This window comes from Borostomias antarcticus (genome assembly GCF_949987555.1).
Source record: "Borostomias antarcticus genome assembly, chromosome: 24".
NCBI lineage: Eukaryota > Metazoa > Chordata > Actinopteri > Stomiiformes > Stomiidae > Borostomias > Borostomias antarcticus.
In genome coordinates, this window is record NC_140257.1 from 17,686,549 (window position 1) to 17,701,716 (window position 15,168).

Genomic DNA, 15,168 nt, shown 5'->3' on the forward strand with positions numbered 1-15,168 from the left:
CTCGTTTCTGAGGGTCATATAAGCAAGAAGCGCAGCATGAGAGCACAAGAGGAGGCCTCCAGCCCCCATTACCATCCAAGAGGACTCTTACTAGTTCCTGGGAGTGCACCTGAACAACACACTGGACTGGACTGACAACACTGAGGCCTCTACAGGAAAGGACAGAGCAGACTGTTCTTCCTCAGGAGGCTCAGGTCTTTGATGTGTGTAGCAGGCTGCTGAGGATGTTCTACCAGTCTGTTGGAGCAGCACACTGTTCTTTGCCGTTGCCTGCTGGGGATTTACAACCTTTTGCTGTGATTTCACACTGCTGAAATGCCAAACTATCTATCTATCTATCTATCTATCTGTCTGTCTGTCTGTCTGTCTGTCTGTCTGTCTGTCTGTCTGTCTCTAGAGGTGTTCCTTCTCCATTTTCATTTATTTCTAACATTTTAAATGGAAGTTCAAAGCTCATGTGTTTATTCTAAACGGTAAGAGGTTGGGACTGACGTTTGACTTCTGTTTACCTCCTTTAGCCCCGCCCTTCCCTCCTCTGCCTCCTAAGCCCCGCCCCCATCCTTTTCATTGGCTACGCTCCCCTGACCTCCGCTTTGATGGCAAGGAATCTAAAATGAAGGAAGTGACATAGTATATGCCACCGAGATCCATGGGGTACTTAGCTGTGACATGAGCACTGAGCACTAATATCTCAAGAGTGCACAGTTCATCAACATTTAGATATGGACCGTTGTATATGATCATAAATAACAGGGATTATGGTGCTAAATACCAAAGTAGTCCTTTATGTTGTGCCTGGCTCAAGGGAGGAGATGTGTTCAGTCAACCACTGCCTCCCATTGATCTCCAGTCACTTCCTCTCCAAGGTCAAACGATCCAAACTCACCATCAACATACAGATTATAAATAGATGTACCCTACTCTCCCCTACCCTACCCTACATACCCTAACCTGCCCTACCCTGCCCTCCCCTACCCTACATACCCTAACCTGCCCTACCCTACCCTCCCCTCCCCTACCCTACATACCCTACCCTACTCTCCCCTACCCTACCCTACATACCCTACCCTACCCTACGTACCCTACCCTACCCTCCCCTACCCTACCCTACCCTACCCTACCCTACCCTACCCTACCCTACCCTACTCTCCCCTACCCTACCCTACCCTACATACCCTAACCTGCCCTACCCTACTCTCCCCTACCCTACGTACCCTACCCTACCCTACATACCCTACCCTACCCTACCCTACTCTCCCCTACCCTACCCTACATACCCTAACCTGCCCTACCCTACCCTCCCCTACCCTACGTACCGTTTGAGGACCAACCCCCAAAGGTACAACCAGAGAGAGGGGGAGGATGGGGGAGTGCCGATGTTTTGTGCATCTTGAAATGACTTCTTGCAACAAGATTGTGTGTGAGTGATAGAGCACTGGGCTAGAGCTAAGCTGGTTTAGAGAGGGGAGAGAAGGGGCACATATTACAGATCCTAGATTAAACAGACAGGCATATAACCTGTGTAACAGAGTTAGAAATATACTATTGGTTATGTGAGTTTAGCTGTAATTGAGCAGCCCTAGCAGTGTTAGTTGTTGTGGAGCCCCCTTTGGAGTTATGGTGTACTGCAGGTCTACGAGTGTGTTTTGTCCTTGTGGTGTTGCCGTAGTAGGCTTGGCTGCATGAGGAAGGCCTGTGTGCGTCGTGTAAAATGATCCTTGTATTTTATTATCTGTGTGGAAAAGCCCGTAATTTAGGTTAGGAACACTGATGCATTGCATAGCTACTATTTGTTTTGCTACACACTGTGATGATTTCTGGTGATGAAGTTGTGTCCACTGGATTGTAAGTTTATAGCCCGTTTGTGTTTCCTGGCTGGCAGCGTTGCATCCCGCGTTCTGGTTGCTCAGACGAGGCCGCATGGGAAAATGGGTCTTTTTATTTTTCCACAGGAATTGCAGACATCTGGAAGACAAGTGTTTTATTTTTTGTGTGCTTTCCACTCAGGTATGTTGCTTCAAATATGTAAATAGATTCTCAGATTTCTAAATTCATCCATGTGCTCTCTGTAAGTTCTGAGAAAGCAGAGCAGTAGCGGTAGCTTCGTTATTGTTCAAAATAAAGTGTTTGTGATGTTTGAAGGAAATGTGTTCTTTCTGTAAACAACTGATCCTGATGTTGGAGAGAGAAAGCAGAGCAGTATAATAATAATAATAATGTGTTTGTGATGTTTGAAGGAAATGTGTTCTTTCTGTAAACAACTGGTCCTGATGTTGGAGAGAGAAAGCAGAGCAGTAGCGCTTGACTGCAGGAGCCCCAGAGGAATTGCAGACTCGTGGAAGACCAGTGTTTTATTGTGTTTTCCACTCAGAATAAACAGGTAAAAGCTCATCGTCTCTGTCCATCCTGCGACTGCTTGACCGTAGTGACCGACTCCATTCACACCCAGGCCTCAGGTTTACCAGGTAGGTCTCCTACAGTCCAGTAACATCATCTTAATACTACATGTCCAGTAATAATACATCAAGTTAGGAAGGACTAGGCCAAAAAGTTGTTCAGGTCTCTGAAGGGCACTCTTGCTAATTGTATTATTCCAGATAAACAATGTTATGAGTTAAAGAATTTTTTTTTTTTTATCAAGATGGGAATATCTTGGAAAAAGGTAGACATTTTATTTTGACTATTCTAGGGTACTATTATTGTTGCTATTTCTTTGTTGTTGTAATGCTCTTATTTCTTATGGAGCCTATATGTTTAATCGTTGATCTGTTCTTACCTTCTCTGTTGTTCTTGCTGCTGTAATGCCCCCTGGGGATTATTAAAGTTGGTCTAACTGTAATGGTAATTGATTTGATCTCATAACCTGCAACAGGTCAAGTGTGCCAGACCTGTCTGAGCTCTGCTGTGTACTAGACAGGGAGGAGACCTGGGACTCAGACCAGAGAGAGACCAGAGAGAGACCAGACAGGGAGGAGACCTGGGACTCAGACCAGAGAGAGACCAGAGAGAGACCAGACAGGGAGGAGACCTGGGACTCAGACCAGAGAGAGACCAGAGAGAGACCAGACAGGGAGGAAACCTGGGGACTCAGACCAGAGAGAGACCAGAGAGAGACCAGACAGGGAGGAGACCTGGGGACTCAGACCAGAGAGAGACCAGACAGGGAGACCAGACAGGGAGGAGACCTGGGACTCAGACCAGAGAGAGACCAGAGAGAGACCAGACAGGGAGGAGACCTGGGACTCAGACCAGAGAGAGACCAGAGAGAGACCAGACAGGGAGGAGACCTGGGACTCAGACCAGAGAGAGACCAGACAGGGAGGAGACCTGGGACTCAGACCAGAGAGAGACCAGAGAGAGACCAGACAGGGAGGAGACCTGGGGACTCAGACCAGAGAGAGACCAGAGAGAGACCAGACAGGGAGGAGACCTGGGGACTCAGACCAGAGAGAGACCAGAGAGAGACCAGACAGGGAGGAGACCTGGGGACTCAGACCAGAGAGAGACCAGAGAGAGACCAGACAGGGAGGAGACCTGGGGACTCAGACCAGAGAGAGACCAGACAGGGAGACCAGACAGGGAGGAGACCTGGGGACTCAGACCAGAGAGAGACCAGACAGGGAGACCAGACAGGGAGGAGACCTGGGACTCAGCAGACCAGAGAGAGACCAGACAGGGAGACCAGACAGGGAGGAGACCTGGGACTCAGCAGACCAGAGAGAGACCAGACAGGGAGGAGACCTGGGACTCAGACCAGAGAGAGACCAGACAGGGAGACCAGACAGGGTGGAGACCTGGGGACTCAGCAGACCAGAGAGAGACCAGACAGGGAGACCAGACAGGGAGGAGACCTGGGGACTCAGACCAGAGAGAGACCAGAGAGAGACCAGACAGGGAGGAGACCTGGGACTCAGACCAGAGAGAGACCAGAGAGAGACCAGACAGGGAGGAGACCTGGGACTCAGACCAGAGAGAGACCAGACAGGGAGACCAGACAGGGAGGAGACCTGGGGACTCAGACCAGAGAGAGACCAGAGAGAGACCAGACAGGGAGGAGACCTGGGACTCAGACCAGAGAGGGACCAGAGAGAGACCAGACAGGGAGGAGACCTGGGGACTCAGACCAGAGAGAGACCAGACAGGGAGACCAGACAGGGAGGAGACCTGGGGACTCAGACCAGAGAGAGACCAGACAGGGAGGAGACCTGGGACTCAGACCAGAGAGAGACCAGAGAGAGACCAGACAGGGAGGAGACCTGGGACTCAGACCAGAGAGAGACCAGAGAGAGACCAGACAGGGAGGAGACCGAGGGACTCAGACCAGAGAGAGACCAGAGAGAGACCAGACAGGGAGGAGACCTGGGACTCAGACCAGAGAGAGACCAGACAGGGAGACCAGACAGGGAGGAGACCGAGGGACTCAGACCAGAGAGAGACCAGAGAGAGACCAGACAGGGAGGAGACCTGGGGACTCAGCAGACCAGAGAGAGACCAGACAGGGAGACCAGACAGGGAGGAGACCGAGGGACTCAGCAGACCAGAGAGAGACCAGAGAGAGACCAGACAGGGAGGAGACCTGGGGACTCAGCAGACCAGAGAGAGACCAGACAGGGAGACCAGACAGGGAGGAGACCTGGGGACTCAGACCAGAGAGAGACCAGACAGGGAGACCAGACAGGGAGGAGACCGAGGGACTCAGCAGACCAGAGAGAGACCAGACAGGGAGGAGACCTGGGGACTCAGCAGACCAGAGAGAGACCAGAGAGAGACCAGACAGGGAGGAGACCTGGGGACTCAGCAGACCAGAGAGAGACCAGAGAGAGACCAGGCAGGGAGGAGACCGAGGGACTCAGCAGACCAGAGAGGAACAGGCATCATATCAGAGACCCAGTCTATCCATCACCGGGAGGAGGAGACTGCTGTCTGTAGAATAACTGCTCCTCACCCACCGGCCAGCAGACTAATTGCTTCAAGTGCCAAAAAGCAATCTGCCTGCTGAAAAACGCCAGCACCTCCTACCTCAGATAGCACAGTCCAGCACCTGATGACCTCTGTTGGACTAGAACACATCCACTGATGTCCACTAGCCTGGCTTCACCCTGATCACGTGATCTCAAAGGCTGTGACTCTATCTTGGAGAGAGGTCATGTGATCAGGGTGGTGAAGTCAGGTGAGTGGATATATCTGTGGATATGTGCTATTGAAGTGCAATACAGTGTGTTTTATACAGTATAAAGTGTGAGGGGCTGCACGTGTAGCCACCTTGGAGAAAAGGCTTTCACCTTTCCAGAACGTTCTTCCCTTCGGTGACTAACGAAATACTAGTATCTGTAGACATGCTGCTGCTGACAGAGTGAGTACAGATATGGGCTCAATGACTGGTTCCTGGCAGGGCGGTATGAGGCTTCTAGCCCTGAATAGTAGAGCGCCCTGCACCAGGTCTGGGGCTGTGCTTCCCATCACGTGGTGGAAACAAGCACATGGATAATAATGATACCTTTATTTAACCAGTGAAATACCGTTTAGCTAGTTGACTCTGCTTTCATCCAATCATTTGTTAGACCTCAAGTACTGTGTAGGGATGACCTCAACAGAAGGACAAATGAGTGTCCGACTCAAGGCTGCACTGGTAGATGGACACATTTCAAAAGAATATCTAAAAAATATAGTTTTCCACAACACTGTCCTCCCCATCTCTCTCTCCTCCTCCATCTCTCTCTCCTCCCCATCTCTCTCCTCCCCATCTCTCTCCTCCTCCATCTCTCTCTCCTCCCCATCTCTCTCCTCCCCCATCTCTCTCTCCTCCATCTCTCTCCTCCTCCATCTCTCTCCTCCTCCATCTCTCTCTCCTCCCCATCTCTCTCTCCTCCCCATATCTCTCTCCTCCTCATCTCTCTCTCCTCCTCCATCACTCTCTCCTCCATCTCTCTCTCCTCCCCATCTCTCTCCTCCTCCATCTTTCTCTCCTCCTCCATCTCTCCTCCTCCATCTCTCTCTCCTCTTCCATCTCTCTCTCCTCCTCCATCTCTCTCTCCTCCCTATCTCTCTCTCCTCCTCCATCTCTCTCTCTCCTCCTCCATCTCTCTCTCCTCCCCATCTCTCTCCTCCTCCATCTCTCTCCTCCCCATCTCTCTCCTCCTCCATCCCTCTCTCCTCCATCTCTCTCCTCTTCCATCTCTCTCTCCTCCTCCATCTCTCTCTCCTCCTCCATCTCTCTCTCCTCCTCCATCTCTCTCCTCCTCCATCTCTCTCTCCTCCCCATCTCTCTCCTCCTCCATCTCTCTCCTCCTCCATCTCTCTCTCCTCCTCCATCCCTCTCTCCTCCTCCATCTCTCTCCTCCTCCATCTCTCTCTCCTCCAGCTCTCTCCTCCCTATCTCTCTCTCCTCCTCCATCTCTCTCTCCTCCTCCATCTCTCTCCTCCTCCATCTCTCTCCTCCTCCATCTCTCTCTCCTCCCCATCTCTCTCCTCCTCCATCTCTCTCTCCTCCCCATCTCTCTCTCCTCCCCATCTCTCTCTCCTCCCCATCTCTCTCTCTCCTCCTCCATCTCTCTCCTCCTCCATCTCTCTCTCCTCCTCCATCTCTCTCCTCCATCTCTCTCCTCTTCCATCTCTCTCTCCTCATCCACCTCTCTCTCCTCCCCATCTCTCTCTCCTCCCCATCTCTCTCTCCTCCTCCATCTCTCTCCTCCTCCATCTCTCTCCTCCTCCATCTCTCTCTCCTCCTCCATCTCTCTCCTCCATCTCTCTCCTCTTCCATCTCTCTCTCCTCCCCACCTCTCTCTCCTCCCCATCTCTCTCTCCTCCTCCACCTCTCTCCTCCCCATCTCTCTCTCCTCCTCCATCTCTCTCTCCTCCATCTCTCTCTCCTCCATCTCTCTCCTCCATCTCTCTCCTCCTCCATCTCTCTCCTCCTCCATCTCTCTCTCCTCCTCCATCTCTCTCCTCCATCTCTCTCTCCTCCTCCATCTCTCTCTCCTCCATCTCTCTCCTCCATCTCTCTCTCCTCCTCCATCTCTCTCCTCCTCCATCTCTCTCCTCCATCTCTCTCCTCCTCCATCTCTCTCTCCTCCTCCATCTCTCCTCTTCCATCTCTCTCCTCTTCCATCTCTCTCCTCCATCTCTCTCTCCTCCCCATCTCTCTCCTCCTCCATCTCTCTCTCCTCCTCCCCCTCTCTCTCTCCTCCATCTCTCTCCTCCCCATCTCTCTCTCCTCCCCATCTCTTTCCTCCTCCATCTCTCTCCTCCATCTCTCTCTCCTCATCCTCTCGTTCCTCCTCCATCTCTCTCCTCCTCCATCTCTCTCTCCTCCTCCATCTCTCTCCTCCTCCATCTCTCTCCTCCTCCATCTCTCTCCTCCTCCATCTCTCTCTCCTCCTCCATCTCTCTCCTCCCCATCTCTCTCTCCTCCTCTCTCCTCCATCTCTCTCCTCCTCGTCCCTCTCCTCCATCTCTCTCCTCCTCCATCTCTCTCTCCTCCCCCTCCCTCTCCTCCCTGTGTGTTGCAGGTCTGAAGTCGACAGCCCCAGCCTTCATGCATCGAGGTGGATCCAAGATGGCGGACCTGCCCCCCCTTCCTGGGCTCAGTGACTGGGTGGAGTGGACCCCTCATCTGGAGACACCCTCTCAACGTACGCATACAGAGTACAAGTAGTACTAGTAGAGTAGTACTATAGTAGGAGGCATATGTGTGGTAATAGTACTGTAGTAGTAGTCACTACTGTAGTGTAATGTTATGCTGACGGTGTCGGCCTGGGAGCCCTGTCCTCTCAAAGGTGTTTCTGTGTTGTTTTCTACGCATCTCCCCAAGTTGCAGCGTTATACTGTTAGTGTTAGTGGGGTGTGTGAGTGTACTCTTGTCAGTTTCACTGAGTGACATGAAAACCCTGTGTGTGTGGCATGTTAACCCCATGTAACGTGTGTCTGTCTCTGTGTGTGTGTTTGTGTGTGTGTGTGTGTGTGTGTGCGTGTGTGTGCGCGCGTGTGTGTCAGAGGTGAAGCAGAGGTCAGAGGTGAACCTATACCGCAGAGCGAGGAACCTGAGAGACAGAGCCAGAGTCAACGACACTGAGCAGAAGGAGCCAGAAGATGACCACTACCTCTGTAAGAGAGCTGCTCTCTCTTTTCTGTCTTTCTCTATTTCTCTCTGTTTACCAATCCTTAGTCTCTCTCTCTGTATCTCTCTCCTCAGTCTCTCTCTGGTTGTCTCTCTCCTCAGTCTCTCTCTCTCTGTATCTCTCTCCTCAGTCTCTCTCTCTCTGTATCTCTCTCCTCAGTCTCTCTCTCTGTTTATCTCTCTCCTCAGTCTCTCTCTCTGGTTATCTCTCTCCTCAGTCTCTCTCTCTCTGTATCTCTCTCCTCAGTCTCTCTCTCTCTGTTTATCTCTCTCCTCAGTCTCTCTCTCTGGTTATCTCTCTCCTCAGTCTCTCTCTCTCTGTATCTCTCTCCTCAGTCTCTCTCTCTGTTTATCTCTCTCCTCAGTCTCTCTCTCTGGTTATCTCTCTCCTCAGTCTCTCTCTCTCTGTATCTCTCTCCTCAGTCTCTCTCTCTGTTTATCTCTCTCCTCAGTCTCTCTCTCTGGTTATCTCTCTCCTCAGTCTCTCTCTCTCTGTATCTCTCTCCTCAGTCTCTCTCTCTCTATTTATCTCTCTCCTCAGTCTCTCTCTCTGGTTATCTCTCTCCTCAGTCTCTCTCTCTCTGTATCTCTCTCCTCAGTCTCTCTCTCTGTTTATCTCTCTCCTCAGTCTCTCTCTCTGGTTATCTCTCTCCTCAGTCTCTCTCTCTCTGTATCTCTCTCCTCAGTCTCTCTCTCTGGTTATCTCTCTCCTCAGTCTCTCTCTCTCTGTATCTCTCTCCTCAGTCTCTCTCTCTGTATCTCTCTCCTCAGTCTCTCTCTCTGTATCTCTCTCCTCAGTCTCTCTCTCTGTATCTCTCTCCTCAGTCTCTCTCTCTGGTTATCTCTCTCCTCAGTCTCTCTCTCTGTATCTCTCTCCTCAGTCTCTCTCTCTGTATCTCTCTCCTCAGTCTCTCTCTCTCGTAGGTTCACAGTTCAGTTTTGCCAAATTGGAACTTTGAACATTCTAGAACTGCTGTTCAACGACGGCACAGACATTCTGGAACTACTGTCTCCTTTTAGCTGTCAACCCGGCTTTAGTCACACACACACACACACACACACACACACACACACACACACACACACACTCACTCACTCACTCACACACACACACACTCACACTCACACACACACACACTCACTCACTCACTCACTCACTCACTCACTCACTCACTCACTCACTCACTCACTCACTCACTCACTCACTCACTCACTCACTCACTCACACTCTCACTCACTCACACTCTCTCTCTCTCTCTCTCTCTCTCTCTCTCTCTAACCTCCTTTTCTCTCTCCATCTCTACCTCTCTCTTTCTCTCTCTCTAATGCACTACGTCTCTCCTCCCCCTCTCCTGTCCTCTCCAGACTGTGAGGAGTGTGAGTCTTTCTTCCTGGAGGAGTGTGAGCTCCACGGACCCCCCCTCTTCATACCGGACACCCCGGTGGTCCTGGGGGGGTCTGACCGGGCCAGACTGACCCTCCCACACGGCCTGGAGGTCAAGAGGTCACGGATACCCGGGGTGGGGCTGGGAGTCTTCAACTGTGGGGAGGCGGTTGCCAAGGGAACCCACTACGGCCCCTACGAGGGGGAGGTGATGGAGAAGGAGGAGGCCATCAAGAGCGGATACTCCTGGGTGGTGGGTATGAGGGCGGTTGTGTGTGTGTGTGTGTGTGTGTGTGTGTGTGTGTTTACTCCTGGGTGGTGGGTATGAGGGCGGTGTGTGTGTGTGTGTGCGTGTGTGTGGTGGTGGGTATGAGGGTGGTGTGTGTGTGTGTGTGTGTACTCCTGGGTGGTGGGTATGAGGGCGTGTGTGTGTGTGTGTGTGTGTGTGTGTGTGTGTGTGTGTGTGTGTGTGTGTGTGTGTGTGTGTGTGTGTGTGTGTGTGTGTGTGTGTGTGTGTGTTCTCCTGGGTGGTGGGTATGAGGGCGGTGGTGTGTGTGTGTGTGTGTGTGTGTGTGTGTGTTCTCCTGGGTGGTGGGTATGAGGGCGGTGGTGTGTGTGTGTGTGTGTGTGTGTGTGTGTGTGTGTGTACTCCTGGGTGGTGGGTATGAGGGCGGTGTGTGTGTGTGTGTGTGTTTACTCCTGGGTGGTGGGTATGAGGGCGGTGTGTGTGTGTGTGTGCGTGTGTGTGGTGGTGGGTATGAGGGTGGTGTGTGTGTGTGTGTGTACTCCTGGGTGGTGGGTATGAGGGCGGTGTGTGTGTGTGTGTGTGTGTGTGTGTGTGTGTACTCCTGGGTGGTGGGTATGAGGGCGGTGTGTGTGTGTGTGTGTGTGTGTGTGTGTGTGTGTGTGTGTGTGTGTGTGTGGTGGGTATGAGGGCGGTGTGTGTGTGTGTGTGTGTGGTGGGTATGAAGGCGGTGTGTGTGTGTGTGTGTGTGTGTGTGTGTGGTGGGTATGAGGGTGGTGTGTGTGTGTGTGTGTGTGTGTGTGTGTGGGTGGTGGGTATGAGGGCGGTGTGTGTGTGTGTGTGTGTGTGTGTGTGTGGTGGGTATGAGGGTGGTGTGTGTGTGTGTGTGTGTGTGTGTGTGTGTGTGTGTGTGTGTGTGTGTGTGTGTGTGAGAACAGGTGTTCTGATGATCCTCATGAAATAATGTTTGATGAAGGAATTAAATTGAAGACGTCTCTGTGTTCTCAGATCAAGAGCAGAAACTGTGATGACGAGTACATCGATGCCAAAAGAGAGACGCACTCCAACTGGATGAGGTGAGGAACTGAGTACATTGGTCTCTCTCTACACCCCTCCTCTCTCTCACTTCAGATAAACCATCTCTCCAGTCTTGAATGTTTCTCTCCCTCCATACAGTCAGTCCCTACATCTCACCCACTTTGTTTTCTCCCTCCCTCTCTTCCTTCATCCTTCCTTCCTCCCGTCTCTCCCTTCCTCACCTGTTTGTTCTTATGAACCCACCCCCTCTCTCCCCCAGGTATGTGAACTGTGCCCGTACTGAGGAAGAGCAGAACCTGGTAGCGTTTCAGTACCGTGGAGGGATCCTGTTTCGCTGCTGTCGGCTGCTGGCTGTCGGGGAGGAGCTGCTGGTCTGGTACGGACAGGAGTACAGATACAAGAGCATCTCCTTCGACTACTTCTGGGACAAAAAGAGCACCGCTAGAGGTATCTGTCCTCAACTCTTCTTCCCTCTGTCTTCTCCTCCATCTCTCTCTCATCCACCTCTTTCCTTAAAGCTGAAAGAACCAGAGGTCTGCTAGTCATAATAGTAACCGCTGTCCAAGTAGCTCTCCTCTACCATCCTTCCCTCTCTCCTCTCCTGTCTTTTTCCCATGATGCCAGCCAGCAGACAAGACCTGTTCATACAACGAGAAATTCAGGACACTCATGGATGCAACGAAACGGGACGCTACGTCACGAACAGCAACGGCGCCTGTGCAAATCGCTGTTGGGCGGCACACAAATTGCCGATGTTAGCCAGGCACACTAGCTATGATCAGAATGGAAGGCTGTTAGTTGCCATGGAACATGGTAGCTTGACTAACGTTAATGAGTGCTGGCTAGCTTATTCTAGCTGAGTTAGCTAATGCCATGGTCTTCAACGTATTCATGCTTGTTTTCTCTTCTCTCTCTCTCCTCTTTTCTTTTTTTCACTCCTCTCTCTCTCTCCTCTGTCACTCTCCCTCACTCTCAGCCAGAGGAACCTCTTGCATATCTTTCTCACTCCTGTCCTCAATCTGAAGTTGTGGTGTTGTTATGTTTCGCCCCCACTAGCTACATATAATCACTCTATACAGCATTTGAACTTGTACTACAGGTGTGAGAATCCTTTTTAATGTTTGTCTCTCTTTCACTCTCCCAGGAGTGATGTCAGACTTGTCCCAGACTCAGGTGTTCTCCTGCTCTGAGTGCCCATTCACCTACACCTCCCAGATCTACCTCCACAAGCACCTCAAGAGGAGCCATGACAACCTCTACATCTCTCTGCTGAGGAGCGGAGAGATCAGACCAGAGACTCTCTCCTCGTCGTCGTCCTCCTCTCAATCACTCCCTATCACCACCTCCAACACCCCCCTCAAACCAGCTCCCGCCCAGAGACAGAGACACACAGACAAGCCAAGACCGTACCACTGTGACCAGTGTGGGAAAAACTTCACTGAGTCAGGAAATTTAAAGAGACACCAGCATGTTCATACAGGAGAGAAGCCATACCACTGTGACCAGTGTGGGAAGAACTTCGCTACGTCAGGAGAGTTAAAGGTACACCAGCGTGTTCATACAGATGAGAGGCCATACCACTGTGACCAGTGCGGGAAGAACTTCATTCATTCAGGAGACTTAAAGACACACCAGCGTGTTCATACAGGAGAGAAGCCATACCACTGTGACCAGTGTGGCAAGAACTTCAGTAAGTCAGCACACTTAAAGACACACCAGCGTATTCATACAGGAGAGAAGCCATACCACTGTGATCAGTGTGGGAAGAACTTCCCTAGGTCAGGAGCGTTAAAGACACACCAGCTTGTTCATACAGGAGAGAAGCCATACCACTGTGACCAGTGTGGCAAGAACTTCAGTAAGTCAGGAGAGTTAAAGACACACCAGCGTTTTCATACAGGAGAGAAGCCATACCTCTGTGACCAGTGTGGAAAGAACTTCACTACGTCAGGAGAGTTAAAGGTACACCAGCGTGTTCATACAGGAGAGAAGCCATACCACTGTGACCAGTGTGGGAAGAACTTCACTACGTCAGGAGAGTTAAAGAGACATCAGCGTGTTCATACAGATGAGAGGCCATACCACTGTCACCAGTGCGGGAAGAACTTCATTCAGTCAGGAGACTTAAAGACACACCAGCGTGTTCATACAGGAGAGAAGCCATACCACTGTGACCAGTGCGGGAAGAACTTCAGACACTCAGGAAACTTAAAGAGACACCAGCGTGTTCATACAGGAGAGAACCCATAGCCATAACCTTAGCCTGGGATAACACAGTATTTTCTCCTCCGTTTGCGCCTAGCAGTTACTCTACCGAGGCCAAAATGAGGCTCGAACCCGGAGGCATCCAGCCGGGGCTACGTCTTGGTGCTTGAAATCTGGAGATGCGTTCTAGTTTACTGGGCAGATCCAGAGGCCTTTGGAAAAACTAGGCCAGGTCCAGCCTGGCTTGTGTGTGTGACTGGCAGGACGGAAGCTAGTCATGCCACTGAAATAGCTGTGAATGGAAATGACTTGAAATAATGTCTGATAAATAAAGATGGGACTTGTCGCCTGCACACATCAGTTCCAATGCTTCCAATGCTAATCCAGCACAATAAGACCAGGATAGCCAGTTGGCTCATGAGCTCACAACAACTAGCAGGAGCTTCCATAACATTAATGGTAGCGGTCAGTGGCTAAAGCAGTTACACTGATGATTCCTCTAACGTTAGCTATTTTGCTGCAATTGGTTCAACTTCTGTTTCTGGACAAAGGTAAGGGATAAACCCAGATAACACAAGGCTAGCGGACCTACAGCGGGTCCCCGATGGACGAGCTGGTGGATTCCTGGCCATTTGCTCATCGAATGCCAAGCGGACCTCTGGTGGATTATTAGCGTCAGGGACAGCGGTCCACTAGTAATCCGTAATAGATACCGCTATTGCTCCACCACCATTCCACCGGTAGTTTATTGTCTATATCTTAGGCCCATTGGCCCAATGCTTATGGATTTCTATTGCTAAATTAACTTACTCATTTTTTACACAACATTTTTTTGGTAACCCTTCCTTTCATAGTCCCCCAATTACTAAACATTTACCTGGTAAATACATGCAAATTATAGCCACATATATAATGGGTAATTACTGAGACACCTATACTGTAGGTATAATTTCAAAACAGGAGTATTTCAATTGTTCAATTACTGTACGTAAATTCAATAACTGATTGAACTGATTACCTGCACCACCAGGTAACCACATTTTTACATAACTTTTATAACATCCAGTGACAAACACAAATGACAAATCACAATGCTCATATTTATTAAAATGCTTTGAATTATATTAATTATAACTGGATCCACTCAGAAATCTGGGAGTGGGACCGAGAACAGGAGGAGCAGAAAACAAAACAGAGTTGCACTAACAGAGAAACATAACAGTAAGCACAAGTCTAGTACATCAATGAGACTTTTAATTGGTCACTTGATTTGTCACCCAGTTTCTGCAATCAGTTTGACACAGTTAATTCATCTGCAAAACAGACTGTACATTTCCTTCAAAATAAAAGGGGAAAGGAGAGTGAACGGAGGGATGGAAAGGACTATGTTTGATTGCTTGTCAGCAATCCTGATGCAGAAGTTAGTGCTTGTGATTAAATATTAGGGTGTATGAATGTTTTTGCAGCAACATGAAGTAAATGAGATGGTGATTGCAAAGGGAACTGTTTACATTAATTCCAATAAACCTGGTTGAGTTCAGGGTTTACAACCATTCATCTCTTAAAACATACATGGATAAATAATGTGAACAGTAGTTATAATATTGTTATCACAGCAGCACAAATTGAGATTACAATCAGAAATTGGAATAAGTAGGCTATCTTTTTGGATTTGAGATTATTTTAAATGCAAGGAATGCGCACCACACATGAAACAAAAACTGGGATGGAAATGTTGGTGAAATATTTGTTGGTGAGTGTTGACGTTGGTTGGATGGCTGGACAGCTGCATTTTAAACCCATGACTTTTCCGAATGTTGCTTGTTTTTTATAAACCTTTTTAAATAAATATTTTATAACCTGAGAGATGTATTGTAGAGTGTTCATTTGTGTGTATGGGGGGTTGTCATTGTGTCAAAACTCGACACAAGCCATAAGAAAACACTTGGGAAGCATCTCACTTCTATGTCAAAATGAAACTGCAATCAAAACCCAATAATCCAATAATAATTTTTCACAGTGCCATTTTTGCTACAGAATGATTCACACATGCACCAGTTAAAATATTATTTCAAAGCAGCAACAAAAACTGATGTACATTATACAAACACTGGTGTCTTTAGTACTTAGTATACCTTTTTAATGTTCTCACACAGGCTTCTGTTAAAGATTGTTCCAGTA

General features: G+C 49.7%; 1 protein-coding gene across 1 annotated transcript; it reads left to right on the top strand.

Annotated features, from left to right (window-relative positions):
* Window positions 1-1,746: 1,746 nt before the first annotated feature.
* On the top strand, window positions 1,747-14,771 carry LOC311325626 (uncharacterized protein). Its single transcript, XM_084458347.1, has 9 exons — window positions 1,747-1,845; window positions 1,953-2,007; window positions 2,372-2,465; window positions 7,509-7,631; window positions 7,993-8,103; window positions 9,482-9,708; window positions 10,753-10,820; window positions 11,042-11,229; window positions 11,927-14,771. The coding sequence occupies exons 1-9, from the start codon at window positions 1,811-1,813 to the stop codon at window positions 13,030-13,032; spliced, it is 2,007 nt and encodes a 668-aa protein (XP_084314473.1). The 5' UTR covers window positions 1,747-1,810; the 3' UTR covers window positions 13,033-14,771.
* The last annotated feature ends 397 nt before the right edge of the window (window positions 14,772-15,168 follow it).